General features: G+C 38.8%; 1 protein-coding gene across 1 annotated transcript; it reads left to right on the top strand.

The window, feature by feature from the left end:
- Positions 1-707: 707 nt before the first annotated feature.
- On the top strand, positions 708-21,113 carry FEM1C (fem-1 homolog C). The gene is made up of 3 exons (XM_082651316.1): positions 708-846; positions 1,700-2,413; positions 18,237-21,113. The coding sequence occupies exons 2-3, from the start codon at positions 1,870-1,872 to the stop codon at positions 19,541-19,543; spliced, it is 1,851 nt and encodes a 616-aa protein (XP_082507442.1). The 5' UTR covers positions 708-846; positions 1,700-1,869; the 3' UTR covers positions 19,544-21,113.
- Positions 21,114-21,910: the final 797 nt, after the last annotated feature.

Here is a 21,910-nt window from a genome sequence, read left to right as displayed (position 1 = left end):
CATTTATATTAACTTTTTAGCTTCCTCTCATTTCCTGGTTTTACTGTTCAGAGTGAAGAACTCGATGACTTACACTGCTGTTAAGCTTTATCATTCCTTGTAGCTTTATATTTTCTTAGAGTTCATATTTTTATAAACTAAGCCATGTTTGGCAGCCTCCAAAACTAAGCTTTTTCTCAAGTTTGTTGCGTTTTTCTTGTTTTGCTTTTTTGAGGCCTCACAACGAGCTCGGTATATTCCAGGGCCCAGCAAAGGAAGGAACCTTAGAAGAGACTAGTTTGAGAGAGTTGATGTCTGCGAGAAAGAAAGAATGGCTACCACCCCTCTGGGGGGTTATGGCCTTGGAACCCAAAGGTACCCGAAACCAGCGCCCCGAAAGGTGGAGCGCGGAGCAGCCCCCGACACCTCGACAGCCTCTCCGCCAACCTTCGGCGGCCGCCTCCGGCGTGGCCCCGCCCCGCCCCTAGGCGGCTGCTCGCGGCAGCCGCCGCCCTCCCCCGGCCCAATGGCGAGGCTGCCGCGTCGGTGATGTGAAGCAGTGCTCTGGCACGTCCGGCCCCCGTCCCGCAGTCCATTACACCATCCGCCGCGGCTGCTGCTGTAGCCGCTGCAGCCCGCGCAGACTGGGAGGGCGGGAGGCAGTTCGCCGGGGCGGGGCGGGGCGAGGCGAGGCGGGGCGAGCGGCGCGGCCGGATTCATTCCTGTGGGGCGCGGGGTATGGAGAAGCTGTGCGGCCGCAGGCGGAGCTGGGCGGTCCGGACGGCGGCGCGGATAGCGGTCTCATTTTGAGGGGGCAGCCCGAGCCCGAGCGGCCGGCGGCGGCGGGGAGGACTAGCCCCGTGGCAGGTAGTGGAGGCGGCGGCGGCGGCGGTCGGCCGAGCCCGGGCCGCGGCCTGAGGCTCCCGCGGGGAGGCCTGGGCGGGAAGGGGAAGGAGGGCGCTCGCAGGAACGGAAGGCGGGCAGCGGGCTGGAGGCCACAGGCTGATCGGCCTGCGGGAGGGGGTCGTGGTTGATGGAGGAGCTTGGGGAGGGGGCTGCCCCTATCGGGAAAAGGTAGAGGTGAAGGTTGTGTAGGGGCGGCTGTGGTTTGGGGAACCTACGGACCCCTTTGCGGGGCGGGGGGTGGGGATCAGAATGGGGCGGGCGAAGTTAGCTAAAAGGCAGCCGGATTTCCTGAGAGCCTCGAGTAGTTTTAAAGGAGAGGGAACCTTTTGGGTGAGGGTTTTGGCGTTAGCTGGCCGCGGTTTGTTGGGTCCGACCTTTTTTGTTCCTTCTCGAAAGCCATCCTGGCCACGGCGAGGCCTTGCAGCCTCGCGCCCTTGGCCCGCTCTCCTCTGCAGATGTGAGAAAGGGAAACATTTCTGCACCCGCGTCTCCTGCCTCTTTGGGTTGTACTCTCTCTGGGCGTGTGCAAAGCAAAACTAGCCCAAAGCTTGGCTGGTTAGGAGGCGAGAAAACCGGTTGCCTGTAGTGTTTAAATTTACCGTATACAGAGAAGAGACTGTCTCCCACCATAACATTTGGGTCTCTGTGTGTATCTTTTTTGTATTCTTCTTTCCCACCTTTTTTGGGGAGGCGGAGTAGTCCCTAAAGTGTGGCTCCCCCCGCCCCCAGGAGTAAAAATTAAGAAAACCTAGTGTTTTCGCCTTTACCTATGGAAATTTCAAAACCGCTACTTTTTTTTTTTTTCTTTCTCCAGTTTGGCGCTCTGGTTGTCATATGTTGGACGGCAATAGACAGAACATACATCCGTTCTGGGGCGCCGTGATTAACACTGAACTTTGGTTCCTGTAACCCTTGCCTGTGTCAATAGAGTTAAGCTGGAGCTTTGCTTTGAAAGATAAAGCACAGCCTCTCAACTGGACATAAATGGATCTAAAGACAGCAGTATTTAATGCAGCTCGAGATGGCAAACTCCGGCTTCTCACCAAATTGTTGGCAAGCAAATCTAAAGAGGAGGTTTCCTCCTTGATCTCTGAAAAAACAAATGGGGCCACCCCACTCTTGATGGCCGCCAGGTATGGGCACCTTGACATGGTGGAATTTCTCCTAGAGCAGTGCAGTGCCTCCATAGAAGTCGGGGGCTCGGTCAATTTTGATGGCGAAACCATTGAGGGGGCTCCCCCTTTGTGGGCCGCTTCTGCAGCAGGACATCTGAAGGTGGTTCAGTCTTTGTTAAATCATGGAGCGTCTGTCAACAACACGACTTTAACCAATTCAACTCCTCTTCGAGCTGCCTGTTTCGATGGCCATTTGGAAATAGTCAAGTACCTGGTAGAACACAAAGCTGATTTGGAAGTGTCAAACCGACATGGGCATACATGCTTGATGATCTCATGTTACAAAGGACACAAAGAGATTGCTCAGTATTTACTTGAAAAGGGGGCAGATGTTAATAGAAAAAGTGTTAAAGGTGAGTTCATATTCATTTTAATTTTTTAAGTGTTTACCACTTATTTTCAGGAAGTTTGATACATAATTATAAGCAGTGGTGTTGAGTAAGCCAACACTGACAGACCTATTTTGATTAGGTATCCCTTCCAGTATAACCTTGTTGATTGTTTCTTTGGTATTTGATAGTACATGGGACAAATGTGATTTTAAAAAAACACCCTCTATCACTGTGTTAAGCCGCATTTTCTCTTTATTTGGAGTAACTTACAATTTATGGGAAGTGGGTTCCCCAAAGTTTCGAGCATGTTAGTGGCAGTTGATCTGAGCCATTAGACTTGTGTTTACTTAATTTACTTAGTTTACTTAACTTGATTTAATATATTTTTCTTAGTTTTATTTTCTTAGAATACCCTTGGAGTAGAAACTACTATACTTAGTGAGTCATTGTCATGTTTGTCTTATGTAGGCATTTCATTTGTTATTCTGTCAGGGATGGCTAGGCCATACTGACCCGGGAGGATTAATATCCATGAAAAGGAGAAAATCTGTTCCCTTATTCCATACTTACTGTGTGGCCAATAGAAAATCCTTTCATTAAATATAGCAAGAGAGAACAGATTTTTTTAAACTGCCACAATGCCCAGAGCAAAACAAGGACTAGGTTAAGCAGATGTGGATTTGCTGACTAGCAACAATGTAAACTTCTTTGTCCAGAAGAAGAGTTCAGGTTTATGGTCATGTATACTGTTCAGATGATAGTTTAGGATTTTTTTAACCCTTAAAAACAAGTGTTTTGATAGTATAATATTAATACTTAGCATTAACATTATTTTCCTTAAACATATTTGTTTATACAACAGCAAAGTAATTCACTGCGTAATATTAAAAAACTATAAAACTTAAAGGAGCATACGTACGTGGTAAAAAAAAAATCACACAATACAAATTGGTTTACAGTATTTAGTATGAAAAATAAGTCTTAACACCCTTCATTTCTAGACCTCCAACCCACCAGCTACCATTGTTTACAGTGTTTTGTGTGTCCTCAAGATAGTCTATGCAAATACAAGTATACTTGTCTGTATATCTCTCCCTCTTTCTTCTTTGTTAGTTGATGCATACTGTTCTTTCTTTTTTTTTCAATTTAATTTATCTTGAATGTCATTCAGCTCCAACACACGTGGCTACCTCATTCTGTTTCATGGCTACACAGTATTTCATTGTATGAGTGTGCATAATTTATCTAGTCCCTGTTGACCGACAGGTCACATCCAAAATAAACAATGCTGCTGTGAATATTCTTGAACAAATCTGTGGCTTTGCACACTTATGTGAAAATAATTGTATTATAAATACCTGTAAGTGTAATTGCTAAATCAAAGTGAATGTGCAGTTTATCATTGTGATAGTGACTGATTTCCTCTCAGAGTAGCTAAACCACACAATTATGGGGCACCACATAGTTACTGGACATATTTACTGAAGTTAGTATAATCTTTTTTAAAAAGGGTTGTCATAAAAATGATACAGCCACATTGTGATTTTTTTGTAAATTTTTTTCCTGAGGAAATATAAAATCTCACAAAATTCCAGCACTTAGAGATAATCCTCCCAAAGATACTGAATTTTGCATTTAGATATATGTATGAAATTTTATTTTATATGCTCTTCTGTACTTGTTTTTTAGCTTAATAAATGTTATCCTTAATGTCATTAATAATAGCTCTTTAATTTCAGTAGCTGCATACTCTTCTACTAATGGAGTTTTACATTGCTTCTGCCTTCTCACTATAAGAAATGTTTCTGTAAACATTCTTTCTTATGAATGATTTATTGTTTCTGATTATCTTTGATGTAGGTGTTGGGTAAAAGGACAGCATGACTTTCTTTTTTTTTAAACAATCACCATTCTTTTAAAGAATGTTTGTTTTAAAAGAACAAATTACTGCTTAATTGACCATGTTAGTATTGGGAATGCTTTGAAATCATACCTAGAAGAGAAAGGGTTAAAAGGTATGGCTGCATGTTTAGGCTTGTTGAATTTTTAGTTTGTTTTGGGCTTTTTATTCATCAGCCTAATGATGTAGAGATTGTTGATAAACTCACGTATTTAAATCAAATTGGGGCATGTTTTAAACTTAGGTCACTGGAGAGATTAGTACTGGTACTATTTTTCATTCTCTTTTTCAAAGTTCTTTATACTTCTAGAGATATAATGTATGGGAGAACTATAGTGTAAATAGCCCATATTTTAGTGAGCATTTTCCCTTAGTAAACTGTGAACAATATTTAACTTGATTACCTTTGCTATTTCAGAGGTAATAAAACCTTTTAACACCATCATCATATAGTTTTGTACTTGAGGATGTGTATACTCCCTGTTCTGGCTAATTCTAGAGTTTTTTCTTTTTTTACCTCAGTATCAATATCTAGTATTTATGCTGTTTAAAGAAGTACACATAAGAGAAAACAATTTTATACCAAAAATTGTTTTCATATAGCTTCAGTTTTATATACATACATATATACACATAATACATACGTGTGTAGTATATGTATATATAACGTATCACTTTGTGTGCAGTACTTTAACTTTTGCATAGTGCCTTTTAAATTTGACAGTGAGTCTTAAAGAATATTGGGGGCAGATTAAAGTACGTATGTACCTCCCCCACTCTGGTCCTGAAGCTTCCATTCTTTGATAATTCCCTCATCGATTTTTCAGATTTTTTTTTATTTTATGGGTTTGGGGGGTAATAAAAAAACAGGAACTATTTGAAACTGAGGCAGGAACACTGGAGAAGGATCTGGTAGAGTGTCAAGAAAGGATTTTTTTTTCCCACATTTTTATCCCCATGCAAAAAATGGAAAAGACTGATAAGATGAGGGATAAAATGGGATAATTTCTTAGGAAATTTTATATGTAAACTGTTGGAAATGGTTCTGAAGAAGGAAAATGTCAGTAGATTATGCTTGGTTTGCTTAAATATAAAATGCATGTGACTTCTACCTTCCATTACTTTTTAACAGGCAGTTGACATTTGAATATATTATCTAAGCTCTTTCCATTACTTTTTAACAGGCTGTTGGCATTTTGAACATGTTTTAACCTAAGGTGGAATTCATTCATTAATTGAGAGAGCACTTATTGAGTCCCTTGAGTGTGCCAGACTGTTTGACTTAGGATATACAAAGATGAGTAAGACAAGATATCCAGTCCTTGATTCCCTGCTCTTCAGGAGCTCATGGCTTGTTTGGAGAGACAGGTTCATAAGCAGATACTTAAACCACACTGTGGTAAATGCAGCAGTAGTGCTTTCTTGTTTTAGATTTTTGGAAATACTTTATCCCCAACTAACTCATTACCTGAGGGGACAGTGGGTTCCATTTTTTCCCATGCCATTCAAAAGGGGGAGAAAAACTGAGATATTTAGAAATGCTGCTGCAGTATAACACAACAGTTCATTTTTGAGACAGGAAAGTTGGTTGCTATTTAAATATAGACCTCAAATCAGGAGTGATTAGACAAGCCCATCTTAGGGCCATAACACTGATCTCAGTACTTCACGGTTATAGTCATCTTTGGCTTTCTTTGGTTCTTTATTTATTTATTTATTTTTTTGCGGTACGCAGGCCTCCCACTGATGTGGCCTCTCCCGTCGCGGAGCACAGGCTCCGGACGCGCAGGCCCAGTGGCCACGGCGCACAGGCCCAGCCGCTCCGCGGCACGCGGGATCCTCCCGGACCGGGGCACGAACCCGTGTCCCCTGCATCAGCAGGCAGACTGTCAACCACTGCGCCACCAGGGAAGCCCTGGTTCTTTTATATTTGAGGGTTTTTTTGTTTGTTTGTTTGTGTTTTGACTCATAATAGGACTTTGCAGCTCTATGGAAAAGTTACTTAAACCCTCAATTCTGCTTTTACACCCAAATTCGACTGGAAATTGAGCACCTGAAAGTGATTGGTTGAGTACTACAGACCTATATAGGACAGCTCTTTGAGTTGGGATTGGGGAGACTGGCCCCAGAGGACAGGCTATCCTCACGCATGGGTCAATTATTTTAGATACCCAAGGTAATTAAGTAAATTAGTAATAGGATAATTCCTGTGCATGTTCTGTAGGCCAGATATTGTGTTGGACTTTGTGGAGGCTCTGAAAAGATACAGCACATCACATTTGTTCACCGATAAAGGAATGGTATAAATTCATTATATAGGATTTTGGAAGAGTGTACTGACTGGAAAGGCCTCATGGAGTTAACTGGGCTTTGAAAGGATTGTTGGAGTTGAGATCTGCAGAAGGGATTTGATCCAGTTTTTAAGGCTTAGGAAATGGCATAAGGAAAGGCACATTGAGAATTATGCTTGGAGGGTACAGAAATTGGAAAGTAGCATATTTGGACCAAAGGGCAGTCAGGGCTAGAGTATAAAAGGACATTGACTTCCAGGTAAAGGAGTTTGACTTTATTCTTTATGCAGTGGTAGGTAAGTCGGTGAATGTTTTCAGCAGAGGAACGACTGTGGTGTTTTTTTTTTTTAGAGAAACCCATCTTAGTACATTCTAATTCTGTTACATTGTGAGCTCATTGAGGCTAGAGACCTGGTGTTTGTATCCATGTGTTAGAAAGAGTAATCTGGCCCACAGGGGGCAATTGGTAAATGAGTTTGTTGAATGAATGTGTTGCATTTAGGAGAGGAAAGATTATAAGCTCTTGGATGGCAAGGACTGTGTTTTCTGGTCCTTGTAGTACAGAAATACGTACATGAAGACATTAAGACAGTGATTGTGAAAAGTGAGTGGTACAGGTAGAACTCTATAGGAGCTTAGAAAAGGGAGAAAACCATGTAGGCTCGTAAGTATGGTTAGCTTTAAAAGGGTTTGAGAGAGCTAGATCAGGCAGTTTTTTGCCTCGTTTTTAAAAATAAATAAATCTTTTATTTATTTATTTACGATTGCACTGGGTCTTCGTTGCTGCATACAGGCTTTCTCTAGTTGTGGCGAGTGGGGGCTACTCTTTGTTGCAGTGCAGTGGCTTCTCTTGTTGCGAGCACGGGCTCTAGGCGTGCGGGCTTCAGTAGTTGTGGCACACGGGCTCAGTACTTGTGGCTCGTGGGCTCTAGAGCACAGGCTCAGTAGTTGTGGCACATGGACTTAGTTGCTCCATGGTATGTGGGATCTTCCTGGACCAGGACTCGAACCCGTGTCTCCTGCATTGGCAGACGGATTCTTTTTTTTTTTAAAACCTTGGTTTTATTTATTTATTTATATTAATTTAGTTTAAATCTTTATTTTTGGCTGCATTGGGTCTTCATTGCTGTGTGCGGGCTTTCTCTAGTTGTGGCAAGCAGGGGCTACTCTTCTTTGTGGTGCGCGGGCTTCTCCTTTCAGTGGCTTCTCTTGTAGCAGAACACGGGCTCTAGGCACGTGGGCTCAGTAGTTGTGGCACACAGGGCTTAGTTGCTCCGCGGCATGTGGGATCTTCCCAGACCAGGGCTCGAACCCCTGTCCCCTGCATTGGCAGGTGGATTCTTAACCACTGCGCCACCAGGGAAGCCCACCAGGCGGATTCTTAACTACTGTGCCACCAGGGAAGCCCCTATTTGCCTCTTTATTATGGAAGTTTTCTAACTTATATGTAAGTGGAGAAAGAAGAATACTTTGAACCATTATGTATTTATCACCTTGCTTCAACATTTATCCACATTTGCTAATATATGTTAAAAAATATATTTCTCCCTCCTTTTGTTCTCTGCAGTAGCTTGAAGCAAACCCCAGGCATTCTTTCTCTCCTATAGTATAGGCAGTTTAGGGTATAGATGTATTTCAATCAAGAGAATGTTAAAAAAAAGAAATCCTTTTTTTCTCTTATCCACTGTAAATCCAAAGGAATTTCATGTAAGAAAATCTCCACTGTAAATTAAGAATGGTTGGTATTAAGAGAATGGACAAGGATAATGACTATTGTCATGTAGGTAGTTTATTTGTATACTTCAGGACTGAGAGTGTTGGAAGCTGAAATTCTGTTTTTCTTCTTTGAGAACTCTAGCCCAGCTCTTGGTTACCTCAGAACACACCTAGTAGCAGAGAAGAGTGAAAGAGAGGGATTTAAAATTTCTTTCTACTCTGTAACATTCCATACTTATTTTGTTATAATAATAATGTTTAACTAGTTGAATTCATTAACATTTTAATCCCAGATCAAGTTGCTCCTGCAAGTTGTTTCTTGTTCATCCTTTTCCCTCCTGTATCTCCTGGCACACTTTCTCTGTGTCTTCGGGGAAACTTGGCATCCTAGTTGGGGAAGCTAAGCTGTAGATGATGTGTCTATTGAGTGCAGTAGGGAAATATCTATTGTGTTCCTCTATCCGTGAAGATTGGATTGTAAACTGTGTCCTCACAAGATTGAACTGAAGATGGTGAAAATGAGTAGCTCCTGAACACTACTGCTATTTCAGAGTCATCCCCAGCAACACAAACTTAAGGCAGTGGTTAAGTTTTACTTATTGATCTTTTAGCTACATATAGTTCCCTCAGTGAGTTCATCTTTATGAGATTTTAATCACATTGATTAATTAAATTTGTTTAAAAGAAAATTTAGGAAGCCCATGGCATTCTAAAGATGTATGCTACTGAGACATCGGGAATGCATGTGTTGGAAGATAGAGGTGGAAGAGTTGGGGAGAGGCCCAGGTAAAGAAGTCACACGGATGCAAATTTGATTAAAATATCTCTTCCTCTTTTTTCCCTACCTTTGGGTAGAGCTGCAGTTGAATAGAGAGTCTGAACTAGAATGTAAGTCTGAATTGTAATGTTGATGTTTTCATCAACTTATGTTGTGTCATCTTCATCAAATTATACTATTATTAGTTGAATTTAGTCCTGATCCCTTAGCTCAGATATTACTGCTTGCTATCAAGACCCATTTCAAAGGCAAGTCCTCATCCCCCTTGAGTCACATGAATGCATCTTGAGCATTTTTTAGCATTTAACTTTGTTGTGAGCTCAAGGACCTGTATTGTTAAATTTCTCTGTGTTCCTAGCTCACTGCCTTATATAAAGAATTAATGAGGGGAAGGCACGTGGTAATCTTAATACCAGTAGGTTTTTATCATCTTTTTTTTTTTTTTTTTTGCGGTACGCGGGCCTCTCACTGTTGTGGCCTCTCCCGTTGCGGAGCACAGGCTCCGGACGCGCAGGCTCAGAGGCCATGGCTCACGGGCCTAGCCGCTCCGTGGCATGTGGAATCTTCCCGGACCGGGGCACGAACCCGCGTCCCCTGCATCGGCAGGCGGACTCTCAACCACTGCGCCACCAGGGAAGCCCCCTATCCTATTTTTGATTCTTTTTTTTTTTTTTTCAAACTCTTGTCCTTGAGTATCTCTGGTGTTACAGCATACATGGGGAAGGGAAATATTCTGAGCAGAGGAACCTTCTAGTGCTCCTTTGATATCCTAAAGTTTTCCTCTTCACTCCTTCCCGCCTGCTCCCTTAACACATACCAATTAGCTATTCCAGGAGTAAAATGCTTGCAATCAGCCTTGTTATGCAGTTGAACTGCACCCCTCCCCCCCCGCCCCCATGTTTATAGGTGGACCTCTCTTTAAAGACTCGGCTTAGCCCCAGCTGCAAGGTAGAAGAATGGATGCGAAGCACAGCAGGCTAAAGAGGAGAGATGATGAGCGAGCTGGAGCTGTCGTGTAAGCTGACTCTTCTCGCCGCACGACAGGCCAGCAAATCGGGAGACGAGGTGTTGAGGCAAGGAGTACCACTTTATTCGGAAAGCTGGCAGACCGAGAAGATGGCAGACTAGGGTCCCCCAAAAAACCACCTTATGGGGTCTGGATGCCAGTTTTTTTTACAGAATCGGAAGTAAAGTAAAAAGGCAGAATAGAGAGGGAGAGGTGGGGAGGAAGTAAAGTAAAAACGGCCATCAGTCTTGGAGAACATCTCCTGGAATGGCCAGCCTCCCGGAGGGGATGTGTTAATTTCTTTTTTTCTTGCAGCCATTCACAGGTGGGTAGGGTTCCCTGAGGCAGGAAATTATGTATGATTATAATAACAAAAGCAACGAAAAGCAAAGGCTAAAGTCCAAGAAACAGATCCAACATGGAGTCAAAATTGGCTGTTGCCTGTTACAATAAGAACTGTTTTTGTGCATTTCCAGACAAATCTGTTATGATAAAAAACCTTTTAATTGCTGTTTCTATCAGTCAAAACTTATACTTTACTAAAAACAAATACTTTGATTTTAAAACAGCTTTGAGACATAATTCACATACCATTCACGCATTTAAAAACCACCCATCATTGATTTTTAGTATGGTCACAGATTTGTGCAGCCATCACGACAATTACTTTTTTTATTTTTTATTTTTTTGGTTGTGTTGGGTCTTTGTTGCTACGCGTGGGCTCTCTGTAGTTGCGGTGAGTGGGAACTACTCTTCGTTGAGGTGCGCAGCCTTCTTATTGCAGTGGCTTCTCTTGTTGCAGAGCATGGGGTCTAGGCGTGCGGGCTTCAGTAATTGTGGCACACGGGTTCAGTAGTTGTGGCTCGCGGGCTCTAGAGCACAGGCTCAGTAGTTGTGGCGCGTGGGCTTAGTTGCTCTGCGGCATGTGGGATCTTCCTGGACCAGGGCTTGAACCCGTGCCCCCTGCATTGGCAGGCGGATTCTCAACCACTGCGCCATCAGGGAAGCCCAGTTCCCTAAGTTTTGAAAAACATAAACTGTAATTTAACCACCACTACAATAGAGGTGGAATGAAAACTTCCTGTATGCCCCTTTGCAGTTAACCATTCTCTCAGCACCCACCCTCTGGCAATCACTGGTCTGTTATGTCCTTATAGTTTTTTAGGCATTAATTTTAATAGTGAAAATTCTGAAGGAATGCAGATGTCCATCAACAGAGAAGTGTTTATGTAAATTATGACATGCCTCCTTACTTGAACTTTAACCATAAAGCCATTAAGAGTGATTATGTAGTATCTGTGTAAATAGTTCATGTAGACTATATACATGGAACATGATAAAATGACTAAGATGTAGGTGAAAAGCAGGAAACAGTTGTATATTTTCTGATTACAACTTTATCAAAATATACTATGTAAAGACACTTGGAGACATGACATAGTTGCTGTAAAATTATGCTTTTGTATTGGGGGTTTTTTTTGACCTCTGTTTTCTTAACTTTTAAGTAATGGTCTAGGTTATAATTCAGAAATTTTTTAGGGCTTCCAGGGCATGAAAGTGTGGCAGTTATATACTTAACCTGTTAGAATAATAAAGGTGATCCCCTCCTGCTAAGATTTTACTTTTTTTTTTTAATGTATTTATTTATTTTTGGCTGTGTTGGGTCTTCGTTGCTGTGCGCAGGCTTTCTCTAGTTGCAGCGAGCAGGGGCTTCTCTTCATTGTGGTGCACAGCCTTCTCATTGCGATGGCTTTTCTTGTTGCGGAGCATGGGCTCTAGGTATGCGGGCTTCAGTAGTTGTGGCACATGGGCTCTAGAGCGCAGGCTCAGTAGTTGTGGTGCACGGGCTTAGTTGCTCTGCAGTATGTGGGATCTTCCTGGACCAGGGCTCGAACCCGTGTCCCCTGCATTGGCAGGTGGATTCTTAACCACTGTGCCACCAGGGAAGCCCTAAGATTTTAGTTTTTAAAGTTATTTTGTCCTTATTTGAATCATTTTTTGTGATATCAAGTATTAAAAATTTAAGAATCTACCTTAGCTTTGATATTGTGCTAAATAACTGCTATCTGGGATATACAGGAAATATAACATAGGCTCTGTGTACTTTAGGAATAGACAGTTTAGGTAAGAAAACCTATTTGTGAAGCACTAACATATTATGTAAGGTATTACATAAGATTATAGTAGTAGATATAACATGAGTACTTACCAGGATGAATGAAACATTTATTCACCAGGCATTCTCAAAATGATAAATTGACATAGTATAACCAAGAAGGCCTCTTTGAGCAGCTGAAATTTCTGGTGCAACTTGGAGGAAAAGAAGTTAAAAAGGCAAAGAAGAAAGAGTATATTGACAGGAAAATTAAGAGAAGAGGCATGGAGGTGGAAGTAAGTGGGACTATTCCAGGAACTGGGAGAGGTAACTTAGAATACAGTGATGGGAAGCCTAAGCCGTTTCTTTGCCTTGTGTGTGGCTGGTATTGATGATGTCTTTTGGGTTAGAGAAGGTGTTGGCAAACTCTGGCCCAGAGGTCAAATCCTGCCCACCCCCTGTTTTTGTACTGCCTGAGAACTAAGATATATTTTTTATATTTTTTAATGGTTGAAAAAAAAATCAAATGAAGAATAATATATCATGACATGTGAAAATTACACAAAAGCCACATTTCAATGTCCATAAGTAAAGTTTTGTTGGAAAACAGCCATGTCCATTAATTTAACCAATTGCCTATGGATACTTTTTGTTATATGGTAGAGTTGAGTGATTACAACAGAGACCTTATGGACTGCAAAAGCTGGAATACTATCTAACCCTTTACAGAAGAAGTTTGCTGGCTCCTGGGCTAGATTCACAGAGCAGCATTCATACTGGAGATGACAACGAATGAGGCTAGAGAGGTAGGTTAGGGAAATATTTCTCTTTTTAAAAATCTATTTCCCAGAGTATATCTTCTTATGTGTGTTCCCACTACCAAGATTAAGCTTTACTTCACATGACATGCCTTCTAAAACTATAGATTTCTGCCTTGTTGCTTTCTCATCCTCACACAGATAGTGCTTTGAGAATCAATGCTGTAGAATTTTGAAATCTTAAAGATTTTCAGCTATTTCTTTAGAGGAAGCATGAAAGCTTTTGAGCTGGAAAGTAATATGATTGGTGGAAGTTTTATTATGATGCTTGGTTTATATTAGAAATAAATTATTCACTGGAGTGTAGTATGACTAGCATTTAAAATATGACCTTAGTAATGAGCAATACACTGAAATGGCAATTGGGAGACATGGGTTTTTATTTTACTACCAGTTTCTCTGGTTTCTGTTTGTAGAACAAGTTTATCTTCTCTACTTTGCATAGTTATTAATAGAAGTTTGCAATAGTTAATACAATTTAGGGGAAAAATGCCGTGCTAGCATACTGGTACCTTTTCTCTTCATTTATTTCTGTTTTTTATTATTTGCTTCTAGTCTCTCTAGGATTAATATATTGTTTTTCCCCTATAAGTTCTTGAGATGGAAACTTAGCTGTTTTTTCAAAAAGCCATTCTTTTCTAATGTACATTTAAGCATAGTTTAGCCATATCCCACAAGATTTTTTATTTAACATTTTTATTATCATCCAGATAAAAATATTTTCTGCTTTCCATTGGGATTCCTTCTTTGACCCGTGGGCTATTTAAAAGTATATTTTTAAATTTCAAATATGTGGAGATTTTTCTAGGGTTTTTTTTTTTTTTCCGCTTGTTTTTAATCTAACTTGTATTGTGGACTTAGAACATATTCAGTGATTTCAGTCCCTTGACATTTGTGTGAGTCTCATTTTATGGCCCAGAATGTAGTCAGCATTTGTATATGTTCCATGTGTCCTTAGAAAAAAAATTAAATTCTATAGTGTTCATTTAATTTTCAATATCCTTATTGGTTTTGGTCTCCTAAACTGAAAAAGGTGTGTTCTAATGTATTATGAGTGGATTTATCTGATTTTCCTTGTAGTTCTGTTGATTTTTGCTTTATTTATTTTGCTGTTTTTAGGTGAAAACAAATTTAGAATTATATCTTTCTGTTGTTTTGAATTTTATGCCATTATAAAATTGTTTATCTGTAATCATGTATTTTGTTTTAAAGTCTACTTAATCTGATATTTTAATATCAGACCGCTTTCTTATGGTTAATTTTTGCATAAAGTATATATATTTTTTCATCTTTTCACTTAAACCTTTTTCTATCCTTACATTTAAGGTATTTCTCTTGTAAGCAGCATGTAGTTGAGTTCTATGTGTGTTTGTATTTTCAGTCTGACAGTTTTTGTCTTAATGGAACATTTAGTTTGCTTGTATTTAATGTAACTACTTATATATTTGGGCTTTAATCTCCTAGCTACTTACTGATTTTTATTTGTCTACCTGTTTTGCTTTGTTTCTGTCTTTGTTTGGATTATTTTTCATTTTTTCTCTATATTAGAGGATATAGTAATTATATGCATGCATAGCCTCTATTATTTTAGTGGTTACTCTAGATAGTACTACTTTGACTTATCAAAGGCTAACATAAATTTCTAATTTTACCTCTTTCCAAGCAAGGCAGAAATCTTAGAATACTTCAACTCCAATTACCCTCTTTACTTTTATGCTATTGCTGTCAAGCATTTTTCTTCTATATGTGTTTCAAACCCTGTTACAAGATATTATTTTTAACGTCAATATTTATTTAGATATCTCACAAATTTACCCTTTCTGTCAATGTTGATACTCTCCTTTCCAGGCTTCCATGTGGCTCATCTTTTCTTTCTCACCTGAAACGGTCCTTTACTTCACAGAATTCTAAGTTGGCATTTATTTTCCTTTAGTGCTTTAAGGCTTCTCTTGTTTCTGATTAGAACTTTGCTGTCAGTCTAATTGTTGTTCTTTGGCAGGTCATGTCCACCTATTCTTTGGTTTTAAGATTTTTCTCTTTGTCCTTAGTTTTTAACGGTTCTGCCGTAGAGTGCCTCAGTGTGGCTTTCTTTTTGTCTATCCTTGTTGTTTATAAAACTTATTAAATTTATGCTTAATCTTTCATCAGCTTCAGAAGATTCTCAAACTTTATCTCTTTAAATATTGCTTTGGGCCTATTTTCTTACTCTACAATTCTGGTTTTAAGCATGTTATCCCTTCTGACATCGTTTCCTCTGTCTCTATAGTCTCCTGTTTTTCCATCCTTTCACTTGCATGCTTCTTTCTATGTATTTTCATCTGACTTAATTTTCTAGTTCACTAATTCTCTATTCAGCTGTGTGTAGTCTGCTTTTAAAGCCACCCATTGAGTTTTTCAGTTCTAGAATGTCCGTTTGGTTCTTTTTTGTAGTTTGCAGTTTTCTGTCTAATTCTCAAATTTTTTTTAAATATCTGAATACTCTAAGCATAATTATTACTTTAAAGTCTGTGTCTGATAACTGTATTATCTAGATCTTCTGTTGGGCTTTTCTCTTAGCTCTTATCCTTGGTTTTTGTGTTGTGGTTCCTTGTTTTCTCTTTTGTCCATTATTTTTGATTGGATACCAAACATTATATATGAAGAATATATAAAAATAATTTGAGCTCTAATATGATAATATCTTCATCTAAGTAGTATTTGTATTTGCTTCTGGCTTTTGATTACATATATACTAGCAGTTCTGGATCACTTTAATTCAATATAAAGATGATTTTAACTTGCATTTCAGTGCCTGTGAACGCTGGTTTCTTTGCACTTCACCTTAACTCCTAGAGAGCAGCCCTTCAGAGCTATAACCTAAAGTGTATAGGGATTTCTTAATGGGCTTTGGACTCCAGTTTTCTCCTCTAGCCCTGAAAGGTCAAAAGCTCTGCCCAGTTTTTTAGCTGCCTATTCCAGAATCAATAGAGGTCGTTGGGGAAAGCTTCCCCAAATTCTGGACTTTACTTAACTAATTTTCTTTATTCTCCTGGATGTTGTCTCCCTGTGAGCTCTTACAGGCGGTCGTACAGATTTTTTTTAAATGCAGTTTTCAGCTTTTCTGGTTCTGATTGGGAGGGTAATCATGCTACCTCTGCCAATACTAGATGTGAGAGTCTCTTATTCCTTTAAAACAAAAAACAAAACAAAACAACATTTTTTCAGTATATGGTGTATTCAAAATATATATATTCTGCATTTTTCTAATATGTCAATTCAGTTACTTAAAAAACTGGCTTTTGCTGCATTCTTTTTCTTGATTTTATTGTTCTGAATAGAGAAGAATGCCATCTAAGCCTTCTGTTTATATTTCTATTATATTGTCTATTTCTTAGAGAAAATGGGAATATTAGGGATCAATAATTCAAAAGAGTTTTAAAAATATACTTAGTAGTAGTCATGTTTAATTGAAATTATTTTGAGCAAATGAACATTAGTAGTCAGAAGTTCTGGGCTCTCTTAGTGGTTGGTTACCATACACATTGCTAAAACATTCTATCAGACACCCTTCCATTGTAGACCATTGGAATCCTGGGTCACAACATATCCAGATTTTTTAATATAATCCCTATAGATATCATGGAAGACTAATAAACAGGATAAACTTGTGAAGAGATTTAAAGTCCTAATGTATTACAACTTGTGCTTTTTGGAATTTTATCTGTAGATCTGTTATGTGAAGTATTCAGGTTTAAACAACTTTCTAGTATACATCCTGTGTCAGGGGTCCTCAAGGCCACCCCCATGTTTGCAGGTAACTTAGCATACAGTTGTACTCATGGCTAAGAGTTATTACAGTGATATAATAAGGACATGTACCTGGATCATAAGAGGAAAGGCACAGTTGGGGCCTAGAGGAATCTTTGTGCAGGCTTTTTTGTGCTCTCTCCTTCCTGTGAGGTCACAAAGAGCTGTCTTCCCCTAGCAACATAAATGCATGTGTGCAATATTCCTGCCCAGGGAAACCCATTTTGATTGATGAGAGAATGGTTAGAGACTCAATGTCCAGGTTTTTATTGGGCACTGGTCACAAAGGCACCCTCTGCTGAGCACATATGCAAAATTCCAGAGTCCCAGAAGGAAAGCAGGTAGTCAGCATAAAAGCCCACCCTTATCATTTAGGGAAAGTTTTATATCTTGGAACTGTTTACCAGACAACATTCCAGATGCCAGCCCAGGGCCATCCTTGCAAGCAGGTCTTTCTAAAGATAGCTGTCTCAGCCAGCTATATTAGTTATTTTTCACACACACAGCCTAAAAAGACTGTTGAAATTTTCTGTAAACAGTGTATGTAGATATCAAAGGTCTGCATGATAATTTCTGTTTTGATCATTAGTAGAATGTTTAGATTAAATTTAGGTAGCTAAAATGAGTGATTATGTCTTAGTATGTTCCATCCTCACAGCCTTTTACTAATGTGCCAGTGTCTATTGTCAGTTTTAATGCATGTGTGGGAAGAATCGGACGGTGTTAGAACATTTAGTACATTTAAAAAGAATGTTTAAGAAAATTAAATTACAGTGGGAAATAATCCATTATGAAAGGACACTTCAGATGTCTCCTTTTAAAGTTCATGTTGAACCACCCACATATTTTTTAGGTTTCAGTGGACTTGTTTTTCTTATGTGAGTTTTTTGAAGAAAGTATTGTACTTTGTTACCAAGATTTTTGACTAAAACAGCTGAGGTTCACTTGGCAATCAGAAATACTGAAAAAATAATTTCTGGCTCTTAGAATCAAATTGGAGACTCTTAGGTGTTACAGACTAGATTTCTTATTTATAAATGTGGAGTCTGACCCAGAAAGTTAAGTGACTGTCAGCAAAACTGTAAATAGGTGGTTAATTTCATTTTGTCAGTTTTTAGTTGTAGAATATACACTTGAAAACATTACTGAAAAATATCAAGAGGCCGTGGATTAATTTTGAATTTCATTTAGTGACTTTGAATATCTTTTCATGCCTTATTTTGTCATTTCGTTTATTCAAAGAATTTAACCAATATTTTTTCCCCCTGCTGTGTGTCAGACATTAGCTTTAGGTGCTGGGGATCATTTTTTCTTATTTGTAATCAAATTAAAGTATGTCCCATTGAGGGCAGCTTGGAGCTGCCTGCTTTTCTTTAGATTCTAAAGTATACATATGTATTACATTATATCCTGGTCCCTCAAATATGTTATCTCTTCTTTTCCTCCTCCTTAAGGTAATACTGCATTGCATGATTGCGCAGAATCTGGAAGTTTGGACATCATGAAGATGCTTCTTATGTATTGTGCCAAGATGGAAAAGGATGGTTATGGAATGACTCCCCTTCTCTCAGCAAGTGTGACTGGTCACACAAATATTGTGGATTTCCTGACTCACCATGCACAGACCAGCAAGACAGAAAGGATCAATGCTCTAGAGCTTCTGGGAGCTACATTTGTAGACAAAAAAAGAGATCTCCTTGGGGCTTTGAAATACTGGAAAAAGGCAATGAACATGAGGTACAGTGATAGGACTAATATAATTAGCAAACCAGTACCGCAGACACTAATAATGGCTTATGATTATGCCAAGGAGGTAAACAGTGCAGAAGAGCTAGAAGGTCTTATTGCTGATCCTGATGAGATGAGAATGCAGGCACTATTAATTAGAGAACGTATTCTCGGTCCTTCTCATCCTGACACCTCTTACTATATTAGATATAGAGGTGCTGTCTATGCAGACTCTGGAAATTTCAAACGATGCATCAACCTATGGAAGTATGCTTTGGATATGCAGCAGAACAATTTGGACCCTCTAAGCCCGATGACCGCCAGCAGCTTATTATCTTTTGCAGAACTGTTCTCTTTTATGCTACAGTATAGGGCTAAAGGTCTGGGAACCACTGTTACATTTGATGATCTTATGGGCATACTGTGCAAAAGTGTCCTTGAAATAGAGCGAGCGATCAAACAAACTCAGTGTCCAGCAGACCCATTACAGTTAAATAAGGCTCTTTCCATTATTTTGCACTTGATTTGCATATTAGAAAAAGTTCCTTGTACTCTAGAACAGGATCATTTCAAAAAGCAAACTATATACAGGTTTCTTAAGCTGCATCCAAGGGGAAAGAATAACTTCAGCCCTCTTCATCTGGCTGTGGACAAGAATACTACCTGTGTAGGGCAGTACCCTGTTTGTAAATTTCCATCTCTGCAAGTTACTGCGATACTGATAGAATGTGGTGCTGATGTGAACGTCAGAGACTCGGATGACAACAGTCCCCTCCATATCGCTGCTCTGAACAACCATCCAGACATCATGAATCTCCTTATTAAATCAGGTGCACATTTTGATGCCACAAACTTGCACAAACAAACTGCTAGTGACTTGCTGGACGAGAAGGAAATGGCTAAAAATTTGATCCAGCCTATAAATCATACCACATTGCAGTGTCTAGCTGCTCGTGTCATAGTGAATCATAGAATATACTATAAAGGGCATATCCCAGAAAAGCTAGAGACCTTCGTTTCACTTCATAGATGATAATTTGACTGTTGAAGCACGACTTGGTAACAGTTGTTTCATAAATGAGCACTGTTGTGGTAACACCAGCATTCATTTAGCTTGATTTCATCGTGCTCTCATTGGCTAAAGCATTGTAAGCATCAAATTTACAGGATTGGTTTCCCAGTATTTAATATAAATATACCATATAATATGTTGTTTGTGAATTATTGAGAAATGTAATCTCATATTCAGATTTCTAAAATTGTCTGCCAAAGGCTTATCCATTCTGGTTTTGTTTGCTGTTGGGTGCTTGGGATAGAGTTAACCATTTTTCAGTGGTGTCTTTATACTTTTCTGGTTTGTGAATTTTATACAATTGAATGTCTTTTTTGTGCTTCTTCCTTCTCTTTGAGCTTCTCCCCTGTTTCCACCTCATTTTTAACTTAACCATTTCTACTTATCAATTTCTTTCCCCTTATGGATCCATGTTAGGTTGTACAAACTTTATGGACTTGTTACCATTTGCAGTTACCATAAGTGCTTTATCTTCTCTATGCACTGGCTTCAACTTGACTGTTGTATGTTAGCATATTTTCTATGCAGCAGTTGGTCACCTTCAACTCTGAAACACTGCTAAGTATGTTACAAAGTTCATTTTACGAAAGTACTCTTGTAGCATGACAATTTTTAGAGCTACAGGTTAGCTACCACAGCTCAAGCTTTTTTGTTGTTTTTTTCTTTACATCTGAGGTTTCTTTCTCTAATCCACTGAAATTATTGTGTGCTAAATTTGGGAAACAAAGCTATTCTAACTCATTAACCCAGTTGAAATTTAGGTCTGTCGTCTTAATATATCATGCAGTAAAAGGAAGAATCTTTGTAAAGTGACCCACCTTTCATGCTGCGCCAGCATTGTCCTGCTTGTGCTGATGATGTGATTAGGTGTAGAGAATTTGCTTAAATTTAACCTCAAAGTTTTATCACACAGCTTAATGAGTCACACTGAAGTATTCAGTAATTGAACTGCAAATCACTTTTATTTACAAAAAAGAGCTGAAGCATGTCAGTGGCATGATGCTTGCCAAGCCAGATCTAGGCATCTAGGATAATTAAGGTATTTTTAGTATGCAATTTACTACCATAGTATCAGAGGTCAGTAACAGTGTTCCTTCTTTCTTCAAGCTTAAGTATACCTTTGAAGATAACTTGCATGAATTACTTTGGTCTCAATTATTTGTCACCCTAATTAAACACAAAAGGTTGCAGTGCTTCCTCTTCCCTTACTGAAAATTAGCTTTTCTTTTCTCTTTCTTTTTCTTTCTCTCTTCCTTTCTTTTCTTTCTTTCCTCTCTCCCTCCCTTCTTTGTTTTCTTTTTTTTTTTTTGGATTTTTTTTTTTTTCACAGCTTTGCTAATGCCACAGAAAGGGCTCTTTTAACTTAAGAAAAAATAAGTGAAAAGTACTAAAAAAGATTCAGGTAATTATCATTCAGCACTTTATTGTTATTCAGAATAAAATTTATGATGGCATATTTGCCCTGCAAATGTCTTAATGCAATTGTTCTGAATAAAAAGCTCCTTATTGGTTTGAGGAAAAACTCAGTTTACCTGTGAGTTTAATGAGCCTGATCACTTGGATTTTTGTGTTGACATTTTATTCTGAGGGTTGATGTAGGGGTATTTAAGGAGTCATCATTGCAAACAGTCACATTAGGTTTATTTCATCTTTACTCAGTAAAAAACTTGTAATGAAGAATAGTAAATAAACAAAAAAGCATTAGACTTAACTTTCTGGTTAAATAATTGAAGTTTAATTTTTTAAGAGATATCCTTACTCATTTTACTAGGTTGTATATTTAATTTCACCATTGAAAAAGGTGATTTGGATATAAATGGTTGCTCTGCAACCTTTTGATGAAGAGATTTTAATATCTTGTTTACTATAGGAAAATTTGATGAAATATTTGAACTGCCACATAAATTAAGAATAGTTTGTGATTTAGATAATTATTCTGGAAATATCAGATATCAATTTTTGAAATCATTTGCCTCTGACCTTCTGGAATAAGAATTATATGCGTGAACAGCCTTTTTTTTTTTAAAGAAAGGAAAATTTTGCAAGTACAGTAAATCTACATTAGTTGATCTCAATAATTTTGGGGTGAACGGTGAGCAATTGGATTTTAACTGATTTAATATTCCTTTTTTTGGGAGGGTGTAGGAGGGCTTACATGCTCTTATATATAGTAAGGCACATCTCACACTATTTTATAGGTGAATTTGAATTGTGCAACTCTAGTATAAAATAAGGATTTCTTTACATAGCATTTTCCCACCACTGAATATAGATAACTTAGAACTATTCCTCAGTCTTGATAACTGAAATGCCTTATTTCAATTAAGA

Source organism: Grampus griseus (genome assembly GCF_964374135.1).
Source record: "Grampus griseus genome assembly, chromosome: 3".
NCBI lineage: Eukaryota > Metazoa > Chordata > Mammalia > Artiodactyla > Delphinidae > Grampus > Grampus griseus.
The sequence above is the reverse complement of the archived record's forward strand: the minus strand, read 5'-3'. Positions and strand labels throughout refer to the sequence as shown.

Bases quoted from the DNA above. Each gene is read 5' to 3' on its own strand.
- FEM1C (XM_082651316.1), top strand. From the start codon at position 1,870: ATGGATCTAAAGACAGCAGTATTTAATGCAGCTCGAGATGGCAAACTC. The intron at 2,414-18,236 runs GTGAGTTCATAT...CTCCTCCTTAAG, and splicing joins TAATAGAAAAAGTGTTAAAG to GTAATACTGCATTGCATGAT.